Source organism: Eleginops maclovinus, chromosome 6 (assembly GCF_036324505.1).
Source record: "Eleginops maclovinus isolate JMC-PN-2008 ecotype Puerto Natales chromosome 6, JC_Emac_rtc_rv5, whole genome shotgun sequence".
In the NCBI taxonomy this organism is placed as follows: Eukaryota; Metazoa; Chordata; class Actinopteri; order Perciformes; family Eleginopidae; genus Eleginops; species Eleginops maclovinus.
In genome coordinates this window covers 18,573,766-18,592,082 of record NC_086354.1, presented here as the reverse complement: position 1 = coordinate 18,592,082, position 18,317 = coordinate 18,573,766, and the positions used below count along the sequence as shown (strand labels likewise).

General features: G+C 39.0%; 1 protein-coding gene across 3 annotated transcripts in view; it reads right to left on the bottom strand.

Moving 5' to 3' along the window:
• Nucleotides 1–2,970: 2,970 nt before the first annotated feature.
• cacnb2b (calcium channel, voltage-dependent, beta 2b) overlaps nucleotides 2,971–18,317 on the bottom strand; it is a 29,504-nt gene continuing 14,157 nt past the window's right edge. For 2 of the 3 annotated variants that reach the window (XM_063885031.1, XM_063885032.1), the window contains exons 2-13: nucleotides 12,861–12,926; nucleotides 10,595–10,717; nucleotides 10,223–10,362; nucleotides 9,453–9,514; nucleotides 9,223–9,248; nucleotides 8,586–8,666; nucleotides 8,377–8,435; nucleotides 8,167–8,276; nucleotides 6,121–6,272; nucleotides 5,859–5,954; nucleotides 5,127–5,303; nucleotides 2,971–3,902 (exon numbers count right to left, since the gene is read on the bottom strand). In XM_063885031.1, coding sequence (XP_063741101.1) covers nucleotides 3,087–3,902; nucleotides 5,127–5,303; nucleotides 5,859–5,954; nucleotides 6,121–6,272; nucleotides 8,167–8,276; nucleotides 8,377–8,435; nucleotides 8,586–8,666; nucleotides 9,223–9,248; nucleotides 9,453–9,514; nucleotides 10,223–10,362; nucleotides 10,595–10,717; nucleotides 12,861–12,926 — 1,908 coding nt within the window. In that variant the 3' untranslated portion in view covers nucleotides 2,971–3,086. Of the gene's footprint in view, nucleotides 3,903–4,854; nucleotides 4,883–5,126; nucleotides 5,304–5,858; nucleotides 5,955–6,120; nucleotides 6,273–8,166; nucleotides 8,277–8,376; nucleotides 8,436–8,585; nucleotides 8,667–9,222; nucleotides 9,249–9,452; nucleotides 9,515–10,222; nucleotides 10,363–10,594; nucleotides 10,718–12,860; nucleotides 12,927–18,317 lie in introns of all 3 variants that reach the window. The other variant, XM_063885033.1, reaches the window with a different exon arrangement.

Sequence of the window (18,317 nt, the reverse complement as noted above, 5' to 3'; positions counted from 1 at the left end):
ACTGGGAATCGTAGGGTCGCCGGTTCAAGTCCCCGAACAGACTTGAAATATGAAAAGTGGACTGCTACTTGGAGAGGTCCCAGTTCACCTCCTAGGCCCTGCTGTGGTGCCCTTGAGCAAGGCACCCTCCCCATTGCACCCCGGGCGCTGCACGATAGCTGGCCACTGCTCCCAGTACTAGGATGGGTTAAATGCAAAGGACTTATTTCACTGTTCGCTGTTTACACGCTCTGCTGCGTGCATGTATATGACTAATAAAGAGGATTTCATCCTCCGATTCTATTCTATGAGTACTGGTTAAAGATACTCAAAACATAGTAAAAAACAAAAAGCAATAGAGGCAAAGTTATCCTCATTAGCAAGTAAAAAACCTACTGAACATTCACAGTCAACAGGTGGTTGAACCAAACAATATAGGCAACAATTAAGATATTCCCAAATGAGGCCTTTAGGTGCATTTCCGTGTGACTGTGTCTCTATAGATAGCAGTTAAAGCACATCAGGCTGCACAGCACTGTAAACCAAGAGGTGAAAGAAGTAGGCCTATTCAGATTCTTTACTTGAGTAAAAGTACCAACAATATTGTAAGTAAAAGTCTTGCCTTAAATATTTTACTTCAGTAAAAATTGTATCAGCTAAATGTACTTATACAAAGTAAAAAGTAAAAGTTATCATAGTGCCTTTATGTTTGTATATATAATTATGTGACATTTCTAGATAATATTGTGGCATCAAGTAGCATGTTACTGTTCACACAAAGTTCTGAGGGAGTTTTTGTAAAATATTGAAATCATTCCACTCTTGTGACTCAATGAGTTAGTCCATTAGTTACATTTTTAGGGATGCATTTGGTTGAAGTAGCTAACGCTGTTAAATAAATGTAGTGGAGTTAAAGTCATTTTTTCCCCTTAATGGAGTAGAAGTAAAAAGTCTCATTAAATGGAAACACTCAAGTATAACTACCTCAGAATTGTACTTAAGTACCGTGCGTGATTAATATACAAATGTTACTTACCACCAGATAACATTAACAGAAATACAGGTAGGGATTTTAATACCAAGACACTGGGAGACATGCAAGTAAGAAACAAGCTAGTGCTAGCAGAAGCATTCAGATAACAGGGACAGGCAGACAGACTGACATAAGTTGTATGACTCACGTTATTTGAAGAAAGTCTTTTCTGTCATGCAGATGAAGTATGACCGCCATATATTTTCCAGCTGTGTTGGTCATATCAGTTGTGGACAGAAACCTCCATCTAATTTCTCCATCGCTGTTATGGAGGAAAAAACACGTTAGCCTAACTAATGAGTTAGCTGAACGCTAGCAACACTGGCTATCGATAAATGTAACGTTAACTCTCCAAGGTATTTCGTTTAGCGATATATCAGTGGTTCACTTTATAATGTGCGAGGCCAAAGTATGACTGGTTTAATCATTCCTAGGGATTATTTACGCCAGTTTATTGCATTAACATGTACATTTCTAATTGTGTTAATCAAAGAATGCCAACCTGAACTCAACTGATTCCTTCAGTAGACTTGGCTAAAAGTGCAGTACCATCTCTCTCCACATTCACTAGATTACATTAACTACGCATCATAATCCCTGTGGCGCTGTTTTACACTTTTAAGAAACAGTGAGGGGTTGGGAAGAAGTTTCCGTGAAAACGAAATAAGAATATAGTTGAATTTCCTTGACTTTCTATATATACTGTATATTTAGAAAGATTTTGAGTACATAAATTGACATTTTGAGAAATATTTGATTTCTGACAGCATAAAATAAAATAATTTCAATCAACAACAATTTTATCACCTGCAACAAGGCAAGTGCTGACATCTTACAATAACATGTCAATAAGCACATTTTTTGGTTTACATTTTTAATGGTTTTCAACAATGGAATGCATATTTGTTAAAATTAACATCTGAGTGCTGTACAAAACAAACATAATCAAAACAAAAAAAGTTAAAGGATCAGAGTCACTTCAGTCTAGTCATCTCAAAGCAATCATTCACAGTAGGTCAAGTTCTATCAAACAGTGCAACAGGCTCTCTGGTTCTCCTTATATTTACCTAACAAGGCATTTATGAAGTATGTACAAATGCATAGAAGTTGCATTCAAGCCATATATTTTATCACAAGAAGATGCATAGAGTATCCAGCATATAGCAGGTCAGTGTCACCAAAAGATATGTCATGCTTCCACACAGAGCAAATGCAAGTCAATACATAAGCTTGAACACCATTTAGAAAAGTAGGAAGCAACGTAAGACTTCCTTTAATATCATGTATAAAAATAGTTTGACTTTCCTTACCAATGTGTAAAATAAATTGTTGTTTTTGGAAGATACACAGATTGTAACACATTGATACAGAATCAGACGTGACACCGAAACACACAAGTCTGTTGTTTCCTACAGTTTTTGAACCATCGGCTACAACACAGCAGCCTTTTAAATTATTTTGTAAAACAAAAGTTATAAATGTGTTCAGTGTACAGAAGTCGAGAAAAGTTATTGATACATTTCAAAAAAGAAATCCAGTTACTCAAAGTACTTACCGAGATGTTTTCTCCCAATACTTTTTTTAATAAAGGACGAGTCTGCCGCTTACATTGATTTGTGATTTGGACATAATGGATCAAATAAAATGACTGCAATCTTGATTATTCTTGGCTTCAATTCATTTTTTGCGTGAACATTGGAAAATATTGCATGACCTTTGCATTTATCTTACCAAATGTTTGTGCTCAAATACACAGAGATAGCGCCATATGAATAAGGTGAAATTAAGACAGACAAAACCGAATGATATAGTATTCATTTTGGTAAAGAACAAATAAAGAAGGACAAAGTGTGTGTGTGTGTGTGTGTGTGTGTGTGTGTGTGTGTGTGTGTGTGTGTGTGTGTGTGTGTGTGTGTGTGTGTGTGTGTGTGTGTGTGTGTGTGTGTGTGTGAGTGGCAGAGGGTAAAAATTAAAAATGTCAACCGATATGAGGAAGAACACCCTGCCCAGTCCATTAGTGCATTATAACTTGAGCAGCATAAAACCATGCACCAACCCACAGGAGAAACAACAGTCATTCGTGTATATACGAATTTCTGTGAAATTGCCGTGCATCTCTGTCTCTATCTCTACCACGATCCCTATCTCTGTCTCTTTCCCTGTCCTTGTGTCTTTCTCTGTCTCTGTCTTTATCTTTATCTCTGTCTCTGTCTTTATCTTTATCTCTATCTCTTTCTCTATCTCTATCTCTATCTCTGTCTCTATCTCTATCTCTATCTCTGTCTCTGTCCATGTCTCTGTCCACGTCTCTGTCTCTGCCGTGGTAGTTGTGATGATTGTGTGCAGGATAATGATTTGTGTGTTGTGTCCGGTGAGGAATATGCTGGTGATGCCTGTGCTGACGGTTGCGTTCATTGTGCTCCTGCTCATAGTCTTCTCTGACGTGTGGCTGGCTGTTTCCACGGTGTTGTTGTTGTTGTTGGTGGTGATGGTGATGGTGGTGGTGGTTATGGCCTCTGTGATTATAGCGGGTCTCTTCTTCGTCCTCCTCCACCGCATCCTCCGCTTCCTCCTCCCTCTCCTCGGGCAGGTGCCTTCGGGGAGGCCTCTGGCTGTACTCCCTGCTTGATCGTACTTCAGTCCCACTGGATGTTTGGTTGTGCTGGCCGTGGCTGTGATGCTCTATCCGGCGGTGGTGGTGGTGGTTGTGATGGCGGTGGTTGTGCTGGGGTCTCTTTGGTTCAGTCCTCAGGAGCCTATCTTCCTCCTCTCTTTGGCCCTCCTCAGCTTTCTGCTCCTGTGCTGGGGCTGACGGTTGCTCCTGGTCTAGATGGTTCTCACGGGAACCTTTCCTCTTGGCGGCAGCTGACTTCTTGTTTTTGTGCCCATCCTGCAACCAAAAAATGCAATGCAAGGTCACATACGTGCATATAGTACTTTTGAAGTCATATTGCTATAACCTATAAGAAAACTCGCCAAACACAAAATTGGTGTTTAAAATTACATACTGACGTATTTCATACTACTGTACATAATTCTCTATCTAATTACAGTAATAGCCATTGCCAGTACGAGCTGATGTTGAATCATAACAGTTAATCATACATTTGAATCAACATTGCCTCTTTCTATAAAAAGTATGGGATTTCTAACACAGCGAATATGTCTACACACAACATCTGGAGTTAAGGAGGCAGCTGGCATGTGCCTGATTTCACCATCACACATAGACTGAATCACACCAGAGCCAATAATTCTGTTTATGGGACTTTGCTCCACTTTGGTACTTACTCATGGAAATAGACACATTTGCTGCCTCAGGCTTCTCTGCATCTGTTCTACTAACCCAGTAGCAAAGTCGTAGTAATGTGACGAAAATGGTGACGAGTTTTTCAAATTTAACTTTCAGCATTTGACAATAATCTCAAGGTGTCCAGAAAAAAACTCATTGTGTAATGTTCATTCAAACTGGAAGCAGAAAAACAAACTATAATCCCTGACAGTTTTAAAGCATTACTTTCACACGATAAACTGCAAGGGAAATAGGTGAACATTGTTCAATGTCTTTAAATGGAGATTTTACTTTCAGTATAGTATGCTGAATTAGCAAACTGTGTCTAGTGCTCTCGTCGGATCAGGCAATTATAATAAGGTGGTGGATAGTTTTTCCCAGGGGAGGGTTAACAAGGAATGCTAGTTCAAAGTGACGCTAACACTGGAACTGTGTTCATCTTTATAGAAAAAAATACACATCATTTTAAGATAAATTCTAAAGATGCTACTCATTGCCGTAACTACAGTGAAGACTCAGCTACAGTAGAATTTGAGGGTATCTCACTCACCAGCGGTAGACCTATATCATTTCTTCACCTTTCCAATGGAAAAGTATGAGGAGAAATGAAATGAAAGTGTTAGATGAAAACAAATGCAGATGCAGCACACTGTGGAGTTCCTCTGTCTAGATAAATTAACATTCCTGCTGAGCTCATCATTTACTATGCAAACACTTTTCTCACATTCAGCAGACTGTCTGCACGGATGAGATGAGTGGGATGAGAGGACAGTATGAAATCTTTGCAAAGGTTTCCAATATGTATGCATGCGTTTCATGTACCACGGGTATTGCTGAAGGATTGGTGGGCAGTGTGTTCTCGGCCAGCTGGGCCACCAGAGAGTTGGCCGGCTCCATCTCTGGAGGATGAGTGGCTCTCCAGTAAGACTCCAGATAATCAGCAACGTGCTCACAGGCATCAGTCAGCTGGTTCTCATCTAAGATGACGTCAAACATTTCCTACAGGAGAGAATGAGTACAAGAATGAGTAAAAAGTTTCATTTATGATATCATCAATAATGTTACAGAAATCTGGCAAGGCTTTAAAAATAACACTTGTTTGGTATTCACATAAGTCGGTGATTAGGTCTTGCAAGGAGATTTAGGTAATGAGATGTAAAGGTAATCTAAAAAAAAAGGAACAACAATTTGAATAATGATATGACCATCTAGTTTACAACACTTCCTATTTCTATATTATGCATAAATACCCCTTCAAAGGCAAACTTTTTTTCTTTAAATACTGAAGCAATGCATGCAACACAACTATATGATATTTGATCATTCTGTTAACTGTTGAATAATGTTTTGTAGACGTTTTATTACCCGTAATTAAGGTGAAAACTCTATTTCAACACTTTATAATGTCCTAAAAGTATTACAATTCAAACACACAATCTACTGGAATTATCCCCCCATAAATTACTAATAGTTTTTCAATCCATCTTGCATCCAGTCATCTTTTTAAACAGAAAAACAAGACTTTTCACCGACTGGCCACTGGATGGCACTCACCGACGGGCACTGGGCGAGTTTGTCTGCTGCCACCATCTGAACATTGAGATGCTTCGTCTGAGACTTCCCTCTCGTCTTGATCAGTCTTGTCAACACCTACAGTGAAGAGGAGGAGGAGGAAAGGAGCACAAAATGAAAGAAATAATCTTACGGTTGACATTTCACTGAATTGTCTGCTTGAGTTTAAACAAGTGTGCAAAATATTGAGATAGCTGATGAACAGTTGGTCTAAAAGAAAGGGCAGGTCTCTGGTAAAGATTACCTTTGGCGAGGAGATCTTGACATAGACAAGGATCGGTGCTAGGGAAGTCTTAGCCACCTGGAGCGGGTGGTTGATTGTGTCAGCATCTAGAATCACCAGCTGCAGGCTGCGGGCAAGCTCAAAGATACGCTCCACCTCCCCCTGGATCTGAGCTGCAAAAGCAGATGAAAGGCACGACTTTGACACCTGAGGTCCAGGAAATCCATCAAACGCACATATTGAATTTTCATGTTAACATTTATAACAGTTGATCTACACTTATTCTACTTGAAATAACTACAAACTCAGGCATCCTATCTGCTGAACATCTTAATTACAGTGTGGCTTAAATAGAAGTTCAATTGAATTATCTGCCAGACTTTAAAAATTGAACAATTAAAGAAAGCGGTTAAAGGTTTGATTTTTTGGCTCTGCAGTATTATGCTTATGGATGTGTAAACTGCCCACCTATAATTAAGCTCGTGAAATTACAGTACAGTAGATAATCCCTATCACTGAACCATATATCTAAACTCTTCTTGTGCAGCATCATTATACCATTGTGTGTAATTTTGAATGATAACATTCATTTTTTACTGCCAAAGCTAGTGGTGAGGATACAATCTAAAATCTTATACTGTGAAGGTTAAACCCAAAACAAAAGGTAAGGTCAGATATTAATTATCAAGGTATATGTTGAGATTAAACATATATTGTTAAAAAACACTAGTTGACAAACGAAACCCACACGTCTATAGTAGCTAATCAAATCACAAAATCTACCGTTGAGGAGGCCAACACAGATGAGAAGTCCTTTAAGATCTCAGAAACATGTGAATTGTGAACAGTGTGTGAACAATGTGATAGTGCTGATGAGGTAATGAAAGGAAGGTGGAGTATTCAAACAAACAGACATGGACTACCAGTGCTTTCAGTCATACATACCGGCAGCATCTGGGATGAGAGAGCGATGAGAAAGAGAAAAGTAGAGAAAACCAAGTAAATCTTCTGCTCCTTCTGTTTCTAATCAAGGGAGACTGATCTAGTGCACAGAGTCGGTGGGGCAAAAACAGCAAATACTCGTAAAAATATTTACTGACACAAGCCAGTCTAAGGCGACTACTTGTTTCTAATCTGATGCTTAAAGGAATATTCCACTTGTTTTCTTTCTTGCCAGAATTACACTAAAAGGTTGATGCCACTCTCATGTTTGCAGGCTAATTATGAAGCTATACAGTTAACGTTAGTTTAGCATAGTTTAACATTAGACTTAATATAGCAGGAAACTTCTAGCCCATATTTAAAATAGATATAACATGTTTTTAACTTTTTTTTAGAGCCAGGTTAATTACAATCCCTTGTTTCCAGGCTTTTTGGTAAATTAAGCTAACCAATCCTGCAGGTGACTGCAGTTTAAGTTTTGCCATACAAACATAAGACACCCGCTTTAAATGATTTCAGCCCAATAAAGGTTTTTATTAGTGGTTAACATTGTCTTAGATATGGGTAGAAGAAATCTGCTCCCTTATCATCTATTCTATAAATTGCTCACAGATAGGAAGAAAAGAATATGGTGACCACTAGTGGGAATTAGTAATTATGACGGGACAAGGACCCTTTGTGAAGTATGTAAAGACAGATTAAGTCCATATAGGGCAGGGAGGATGCATAGGTGGATGGATGAGTTAAAGAAACACAGGACTTTTCCCCACTTCAACAATTGTGTCCCTTGTAAAACCAAAAGTCATTTTAAGTTATTTTAACTAAATGACCTGATAACATTTGAAACGGGTGCGTTCGTATCAGATGCTCATTTTAACCTAATTAGAGTTGCAAGTGCACAAGGTTCAATGCCACCAGGGACGACAAAACAAGTGCCAGAATGCTAAGACAATTACAAGAAGTTATTGTGGAAGTCAACTCAGTGTGCTATTCCATTTCTGATACTGTCTGACTTGTCCTGATGAGGTAAACTCCAGGCATCCTGCTCTCCAAACTGATAAAAGTAGTGCCAAAGATAATCTCCCACTGCTACCGGCCCCTGGTTGGGATGATAAAGTTGTGTACCTAAATTAGAGCGGGTGTTTGACCGGTCCATTAAGGCCTTTTTTCCCGGGTTGTTGAGGATGGACCTTTTAGCCAGGGAGATGTCTGCGGTGACTCGTGTAATAGTAATTCTGGAGACAGAGAAACAGGGATTGTTACACAGTTGTGATTTTCATCATGAGTTATATCAGCATGAAAGGTGTGACACTGAAGAATTAAATCATAACTTACCTGCCTTCAAATCGGTGTTTTAAAAAGTCAAATAGTGCTTTTTGCATCATATCTGTAACCTGGAATTACACAGGAAACAAGGATTTCAAGTAACATTTCTCAAAAGCAATACAAAGTATTTGTATGACAAACAATATCAGGTGTCTCAGCTTAAGCATTTTGTAAGTTATCTAAGAGCTAAGACATCAGAGTGTGTGAGGCGGACTTACCTCTAATCCCTTCAGTGAGGGTCCCATTAAAACCACAGGACGCATAGTAGGCACTACATCATACATAGCAATCTGCTCCCCCTGTGCGCACAGAGAAACACACACCCTGGTCAATTTAGAGATGTTTAGGCTATTTTGCCTACATTACATACACTAACGAAAGAAAACATCCAAAATACAAATATTTTAACTTAACTTTGTTGATCTGTCTGTCTCTTACATTTATCAAAAATTGGCCTTGGATACTGCCTCATTTACAGAATTAAATATGACTTTTCAACTTTTTACCAAAAAGATGTTTTACCATTTTCACCTGTAGTGTTTTGCCAAATGTAGGGAACTTCACAATACATATCCTTAAGTGCTTTATATATATATATACTATATATATATATACTGTATATAAATCCCTGAGGAAAAACCTTTTAATTGAATGACACATGAACACATAATATCCTCATTTGCATATTTAAACAATGTTCGATGCTGCTGTTGCAAACATAGGGTGAACATGTTTTTTCCCCATAATTATTTCACAACACTCTGTATAATTAAAAGTGTCTTTAAAAGATGTTCATATTCTGATGTGAAAATCCTTCTGTGTGTTTGAAGTCAGCAGAAGCCCTGGGTCACTTACCGGTTTCTTTTTCACCTGCTGATTGGCTGTTGGTGTAAAGGATAGGAGAGTTATTCAATATTAATTCAGCAATCATCATTAATAAACAATAAATCATCTTTTTCATTTTATTTCACACACACACACACACACACACACACACACACACACACACACACACACACACACACACACACACACACACACACACACACACACACACACACACACACACACACACACACACTGACCTTGTGATGGAGGTGTATATTTCTTTGAGTTCATATCTTGAGCTACTTGAGACGCTGCTTTGCTGGAATAAGAGAAACGTTTTGAATCAGCTCATATCTCTCTAACTAAAGACAGAAAGAAAACAGGACTTGTTATTTAGAGTTAAAATCTTGATGTTTCTCTCTTGGTTAAAATAGAGCATTCTTAATCTTTGCAATACAAAAATGTGTACATACAATAATAATAAATCCCTTGAAGAGATGCAGCACACATAGTTGCAACCAAAGCCAAATTTCCAAGATTCTCCAGATGAGTTTCTTTCACCCTAACTGGGTCAAGTTGAATTCAGCTGGCAGTGGATCTTCCAGTATGCCAGTCTGATTAGAGTAAAAGCAGCCTACTGTTTTAACAAAGTGAAAAAACCTAACTTCTTCTCAATGTAGATTTTTTTCTTTGAAGGGGCCCTATGATGCTCATTTTCAGGTTGATATTTGTATTTTGTGGCTCTACTGTGACACGTTTACGTGCTTTAATGTTTAAAAAGTGTTTCTTTTTCTCATACTGCCTGTGCTGCAGCACCTCTTTCCACCCTCAGTCTGAAACCAGAGCCCAGTCTTCTCTGATTGGTTAGTTTCAGTTATTGGTGAATAACTTAAAGTTACTTGTGATCCTGTATCTCTTTGTACGTGTGCTGGACCAATACACATTAGATTACACGGCAGCATTTACTTGTGTGATGGTTTGTTGTTTGTATTGAAACAAGTATAAAAAAGAAACACTCTGTGCATACTTGGCTAAGGCCTTTGCTGCTTTCCTCGCTTGGACTTCTCTTCTGATGAGGATGGTCTCCAGGTTGACTGGACTGGGGATGAAGCCCACCACACCATCCTCCTTCACCGGCCGGCCGATCCACCACTCGTTGTTAAACTTCTGCTCATCAAAAAGAAGAAAAAAGATTTAAAGCCTAGCTCATATTGATCTCTAATGATGTGATTACCTTTATTCAACTCCTGTATTATTACCTTGTTACCTCACCATTGTGTGTGTGTGTGTGTGTGTGTGTGTGTGTGTGTGTGTGTGTGTGTGTGTGTGTGTGTGTGTGTGTGTGTGTGTGTGTGTGTGTGTGTGTGTGTGTGTGTGTGTGTGTGTGTGTGTTTCAAACCTCTTTGACATGGAGGAAGTCTCTGGCCTCGAAGGTGACGGCCTGGCCTGGTACGGGAACGTTGTCGTCGTCTGCTGGGGTGTAAGAGAAGTTGCAACGTACCGCGAATGCCACAGGCTTGTACTGCAAACACAAGACAGGAGATTATACCAAAATGTCAATACTAAGGGATGTCAGAGTAATCTTTTCTTGCCTACGTTTTACTGACAAACACATTTTGTGCAAATGAATATTTCAATCAATTTCCACTGACAACACACATCATAACGAATCTACAGATTGAAAACCATACTTCTCACATTCAAACTAATGTAAACATCTGTCAAACGTCATCTGTTCAAATATAATTTTGAAGCATATGCATTGTTACGAAGACTGAACGTTCATTTTACACATCATGATACCGAGATAATTGCACAAGGATATAATTATGGTGTGCATGACCGGGAGCATGGCTGTGAAGCTGTTCTTCATGCTATGTGAGATTTCTACTTTATTTATATAAGTCTAATTTTGTTTAGTATTTTCATCACATCATTTTATTTTTTAAAAATATTTTTAGATTTTTGTTTTTAATTGTCATTAAACTGATTTATCTTGACAATACTATTTCCTTTAATCTTTAACTTTTTCCCTGTCCTTTTTATGCGTGATGGCTCTGTTCTGTTCAGGTCTCCCAGTAGGCTATGACAGTGTGACAAATAACATCAATGTTATAAGTGATTTGTTTGCTACTACAACAAATTAGAATGTGCTTCACAGTGTCAGCAGCTACTGCACGCGTCCTTCTGATTGAATGCCCATTGGTGGTGTAATCCTAGCAGAGCCAAATGTTAGTGGCACGCAGATCAAGCTGCTAATTACTCCACTTTGGAGCGACGAGGCTGTGGGAGGGGGGTTCAGCAGGGAGACAGGCTGAGTGTGTTTGCTGCTTTAATTACAAAGTAAGAGTGCATTTAATATGTGGGGAGGATTTAATTCAATATTCAATGGGACATGTATCAGCAGGTGTTGCTTAAAAGGCAAAAAGAGGGGGAGAATTTTATATCGGATCTGATGTTTTTATTTATTTGTGAAATGACCTTCCTTGTCATTATGTCCACAGAAAAAGCAGTAGAAAACACCCCATTGGTGAGTCAAAACAACAGTTTTCTTATTCCAACAAGCAAAGTTTAATTTAAATTAAAATTTTAGAGGGTGCAATGGATCAACTTGACTTTGTGTAATGGATCAACAAGAAATGTTTGAAGCATCACTCGTTCTTTTTATTTCTGCCACTTCATCCTGTTCTGGTTCCTTACCTGCAGGCCACGTCCCCCCCAGGGGTTTTCCAAATAAATCAAGTATTTTCAAGATGAATAAGGCGACGAGAAAGAAGAAGGAAAACATTTCTGCTGGATAGAGTAATATTTCTCAAATCCTTGAATCACACTTAATCATAAAGAATAAGTAATCCTGTACTAACATTAATAAATGTTATCATCATTTTACATAAAAAGACAACTTTTATAAACTTGAATGTTATGTGAGAAAATATGTGAGATAATCCAAATACATTTGTGCTAGTGGCTCAGTCAGTAGGGCGTTGGACTGGGAATCGTAGGGTCGCCGGTTCAAGTTCCCGAACAGACTTGAAATATGGTTAGTGGACTGCTACTTGGAGAGGTCCCAGTTCACCTCGTGGGCCCTGCTGTGATGGCACCGGACACCTCCAATCCCCCCTCCCCATTGCTGCACAATAGCTGCCCACTGCTTGGTTGAACGCAGAGGACACATTTCACTGTGTGTGCTCTGCTGTGTGCACGTGTGTGACCAATAGTGTGACAATAGGGTTTCTAACACAGAGCAGTGAATTCGATTCAGTGCTAACCCTCACCTCTCTTGCGCACAGGATTAAAGATTATTGTCCTTGTTTATCATCACAGTTGCATTTATCAAATTTTCATTTTCATAAGTTGAACAGTTGTTGCTTTAGAAATAAGTGATATTGCTAAAATGCTACAAAACATTCAGCAGAAGAAAGTGTTCCTTTGAACTGAATCAGAAATAATCAATATACCTCATTATCATATCTCCGCCAGACATCGAGTACATAAAGGCTGAGGGTGAAAACTGCAATGACTCATTCATTGATAGAAGAATATTGTTCTGCCAATCTTATGTCCCTGAAGAATGTGGTGTAACAATGTCCTTGAAAGCAGCTGATCTAAAAAACAAGACTGTGAGTGCAGAGATGGGTTCCCATGATGCAACTGCGAGGAAGTACCTTGGCCTTTTCCAACTGCGCCTGGGCGTTTCTTTCCTCGTGGAAGTCCGAGTCCTGACGCTCTCCCTGCGAACGAGAGAGTAATGACAATTAGTGAAAATAAATGTCTGGTTTTATGCGGTCCGTGTGTGTTTCACGGTGTGAGGACGTTATTTAGATTTGGAAAAGAAAAATGAATCAAAACACTATAATCCCAATAAGCCCATACTTCTCTGAGTGTGTCATGGTTCTGCCAATCCATAAAGTCTATAGGGACTTGATTCAGGGAAATGTGTTGATATTGATGTTGAGAATGGGATGTCTTTATTCTGTTCACTAGTATCATTCATTCTCCATAATCTCAAGAGCCTGCATTTCCAAAAATGGACCTGAAAAGCATAGTTAGACCCTTCCTTACTGGTATATCTTTCAGACCGCACATCAAGCAGCAGCAATGCAAGCTTTGTTGCCTCTTTGTTCAAAATCTCAAAGCCAGAGCCAGTAGTTTCCTAATGTATCTGTTGAGTAACAGACTTGAAAAAGCTCTGCGAAAGCCACAGAAAACATTATTCAACTTTTAAGACAGCGTAGAATAGCATTCCCCTCTGATTGACACCGCATACATTGCCCTCAATTCACGTAATTAGGCCTCAAAGCTTAAATACCCCCTTTATTTTAAGGTATTTTGATATTAAATAATGACATTTAGCTTTTGTTTTGTTAATATACAAGAAAGTGAAGCTTATAACCCAAATGACTTGACATTCTGCCTTATGACATTATAATTGTTCTTCTGGCTGCTTATTAATTGATAGAGCATCCTGCTGTTTCAGGCATTGGTATGACATTTTTTGGGGAGGTATTTTATATTGTGTCTAACAATCCTCAGTTCTATACGGAGTTGGTCTGCACAGTAGGTTTTCCACAGTTGTGGTTTGGATTGTTTCCAAATTTTGGACCTGTGAGGACCTCTGAATGTACCGCTGTAGGATGCAAACACTGATTAAATGGTTGCCTGTTAAGCTTTAACATCTCAAAGAGTTGCCTTGTCATTTACGGCCCCTTCCCCAGAATGTTCCTGCTTTTAATTGTGAGGAAGTGTTGCAGCAGATCCCTCCTGGGGCGCTCAGGTTTATGTGCCACGTGTCCCCGCGATTAAATTGTCCCCTCAAAGACATGGTAATTAATGCCCTCTGTGTCATAGCCAGGAGGCGGCACAGCCCTCTGCGTCAATCTGGCACTCAAGATACACACTTGCATCCCAAAGTCAGGAATCATCTCTCTGGTGGCCGACCGTCTGCTCAGTCTGGTGCATTTTAGCAACACAGAGAGTCCTTAGAGAGTTCCAGCCAGTCAAGCTCAATATTTTCCAACCTTAATAGTTCTCCGTTTCCTAAATCTTTGTTAAATGCCACAACACTTTAAACACTTTGTAATTTACATAATTCATATTCACACATGTACATTCCTTTAATAATGAACCCGGTTTCTGATTGTTTTGTCCAGAACTAAAATATTTCTGGTTGTTTAACACATACTAACTGAATTGTTTTGCCCCCTTATATGTTCATTTGTTTGCCATTTGTGCTCTGGTTTCGTCAGATATAAGCCTTTTTTATTGGACCTTTTTGTTTATTCTTTGGCAATTATAATCAGCTATTGGGGCTGCTGTACACAAAACTTTATGCTTAAAAATTAAACATTTATCTTTTTAAATATGTCAGATCCTCTCCTGCAATACAGGCGCACTAACTGCATACAGTATACAGTATCTCCTGCAGACTCAAGGCAGGTTTGTCATTTGGATTGCCTCTACATCTGTATTACGGAGGTGAGGATTTAGGAAATCACTATGCAGTGTATGACGTCAGGTTAATATGTTTAAATGCATATTTGCTGGACAGCTTTAGTTGTGTATAATTAAGGTTCATACTGCAGAACAGCAGTACAGTTATCAGAGAACAACAGATACAGTTAGTGAAGCCTGAGAGAGCAGACTGCACTCTACTGCAGCTTAGTCTCTTCAACTGTGTCTCTTTAATATAAAACTGATTAGCATTAGCAATTACATGATGTAGGTGGCATACACAAACAGAAATGTAAAAACAATTTGCTGTTAAGAGCCAAGTCGTGTAACTTCTACAACTTGTACTGTAACATTTCTTTCGAGCTACAGCAGGGAGCAGAAACTGTTTGCAGCTTCTAGGAGTCTCAGGGACGTTGCCTGCCTTAAGAGACCTCTGCTAAAACTGGTGCACACAGACAGTATATAAGGGTTTATTTTATCATTAAGAAGGTTAGACACTATCTATATACCGAAGATGCAAAACAATTGCTTGTGTATTTACTTGCTTTGTGTACTTTGTGCTGGAGTACCTCAAAAAAATCAATGATTGGATTCAACTTGTCAAAAATGCAGCAAGAATATGGTTTATTTTTATACTTGCGATTTGTACATGAAGCTTATTGTTATGCTGTTATTTCTGTACTTTTATCTGAAAATAGCTTCTGGGGCTGGTGATGCATAAGTCAACATATCCAGGGTGGAGAATACCTAAAGACATTTTTCCAGCATTTACTCTAAAACGCATTCAATCACACTTCATACAGTTTATCTATTCAGTTTGATTTAACAAATTACATACAGCATGGATATTATTTTTGACCTTGGAAATAGCCAAGCGTGCCTCAAGTCTTTACCCTTCTACCTTTGTGCAGTGAAGGTGGTATGAACCTTCTCATCATTTTGGAAAGACAGCAAATCATTGTTGAAATATAAGCAAATGTTTTAGTAGCCTAATCCTGAAGACTTGCAGGCCCTGGACAGAGAACATTCCCCCCTCTCCCTCTGTATGTTTCACTTCCTGGACCGACACACAGGTTTCCAGTGAACGTTATAAAGGCAGCAGTCATGTGTTCTCCAAAGTGTCTCTGGCTTATGTTCAGAATATAATATATTTAGGAAAAGACTCAATACAGAGGAGAATTTCCCTATTTTGTGTCCATAAAGAGAGTCTCTGGGTGAGTATGAATGATGGTCCAGACTGTGTTCACTGTTTAAACTGAGACCAGCTGAGAACAGTTCCCCCCCGGGCTCTCCTTTACTCCCTCAACCTCTTCCAAGTGAGTGCACACTGCACTGCCTGAAACTGGTGACTGATAGATGTATGACAGAATACACCACATGTCAGTGTTATGGCCCAATAGTTATGATGTCCTCAAGCCCAAAAGACATAGCTTAAATAGACTATAATAAAAAAGTGGGAAGAGAGAGAGAGAGAGCTTGGGGAGAAGAGATTGCACCAGTAAAGAGTGGAGGGAGGATACATGAGTAAACTTAGTTATTATGAATTATCATCTGGGGAACATGAATATCTGTACAGAATTTCCTGGCAATCCATCATCTAAATAGACATTGTCATCCCTCGAGCCACGCAGCTAATGTGGCAGAGGATTTAATGTCAAAACTTTATGAAGTTGAACAAAAAGAAAGAGAAGCAAGAGAATGGTATTAAAATTCATCTCAATTGCTCATAATATCAAAACACATGCGGGGAAAAAGGAGCTATTGTGAATGAAACCAGCTGATATGCAGTTTCAATGATCAATATCACATTCAAACAGTAATAGATTTTCAATTAAAAGCACTTATGGCAGAAATTCAGGATTCAATAGAGAAAACATGCGGATAGAGGATTCAGAACGATGAGGGAATAAGAGAGGAGGAGGGAATGAATCTCCCCGGGCCTGAATTATGCCCATGCATGGTTTTGTGTTTACCCATGGCTGGTGAAGACATCTGCTCGCACAGCAGCTGCCTCTCCTGCAAGCCAATGTCACCCAGCCAACAGTACAAAACGCCCCCGCTGAATTATTAAACAATGTTGAGCTCTGCTGCAGGTGAAATATCTACTTTAGAAATGCAAAACTGTGGGTGTTACATGAATGACCGAATCAACTGACTTTTTTGTGTTCTGCATAAGCATTACTGAAGAAAAAAGTCACATAATTAAACTGTTTCCACATATTTTAGGTATTATTCATCATCCCTAAAATGTGGTAATTGAGAGGGCTCAGCTATCCAAGGCACCACAGGATTTGAAATATTAAAAAAAGGTGACTGAAGATTATATTTGACAGCAGGACAAGTTTAAAAATAAAATGTAATGCAGTATTTTAAAACAAAAACATGTTAAAATCATTGTTTTTAGGACTGTGTCATTCATATTGTATATCTTCTTTGCTCATCAAATTCAATGCTTTTCTATTTCATATAAAAGTTATGTTCTAGTTTTAGACAGAAACACACGCTTTGAATACATCCCTAGTTTGCATTGTTAGTTTTCCTACTTTCTTACAGTATACAAGAAATCAATCAAGAAAATGTCATATCATTTGTGCTCAAAGTATTCATTCGTTGCAAATCGAGTCTTACAATGTAGAGGGCACCTTTTGTGATATTGAAATCAAGGGTTTTGCTAAGAAGCACAGAACAGTTTATTTAGAAACTCCTCAGAAAAAAACTGTGCAGTATTTCCTATGCAGTTTTTCTTATTTAACGCTGTCTTCTAAAATGTAACTTTTCTAGTTCAGTCTTTATTCAAACTCTCCACCCAACCTCTTCAATCCTCCCTTCCTGAACTATCTATAAGCCAACCCAGCCCATTAACGTGATTATGGGGCTCACAGAGTGTGTGAAGGAAGGTAGAGGACAAAGATGATGGGAGGGCCAGGTTCTCCGTAGTGCTACCTGAAGGTTACTCCTATCCCGCTCAAAAGCGTTTACAAAGCTCTTTCTGCACACGCCAGGGCATTGCATTAGCAAAGGAGCATCTGACTGGGGAGATGGAGTCCATCCGGGAAGTGAAATAATCAAAGACATCGAGGCGCCGGCAGCCACCTGGCCACGCAGGAGCTCTGCGATTCTCCAGAGGACAAACTGAACTCTGGATGGGGTGCTTATTTTGCCGTTGCTGATTATTTTTTTGTTATTCAATTTTGTCACTTTGTCACATGTGTGTGGTGTAAGGTTTTTACTCAACCTGTTGTGTGCTGGGCTTGTGTGGATGACAAAGAGGGGGAGCTACGTTTAGATATTGTTGGTATGGTCCTGCAAACATGAATATTTGTGTTTCTGTCTTTATTAAACATCATGAAGCAACACTTTAGCTCAGCATGGACTCTTCTTGCAATGCATAAAAGTGATGAGCCAAGTTTAACCTTGAAGATACTGGGAATTTAGTCGCCACACGAGGAAAATGTGCAGATTTTGCCAATCCAACCAGGGAGTTCATTTCCTGGAAGTTTTCTCTTGTAGAACCAAAACATACTTTAGAACACTGTGACGTTTTAATCTCAGTTTTGTGGGCTTTGTCCAAGATGGGTTTTTAGACGCCCAGAGGGATTAAGAAAAAGAACTTCACTGGATGTGTGTTCAAACAGTATGTTTCTGTTCCACAATTTAAAGGCTTTAATGAT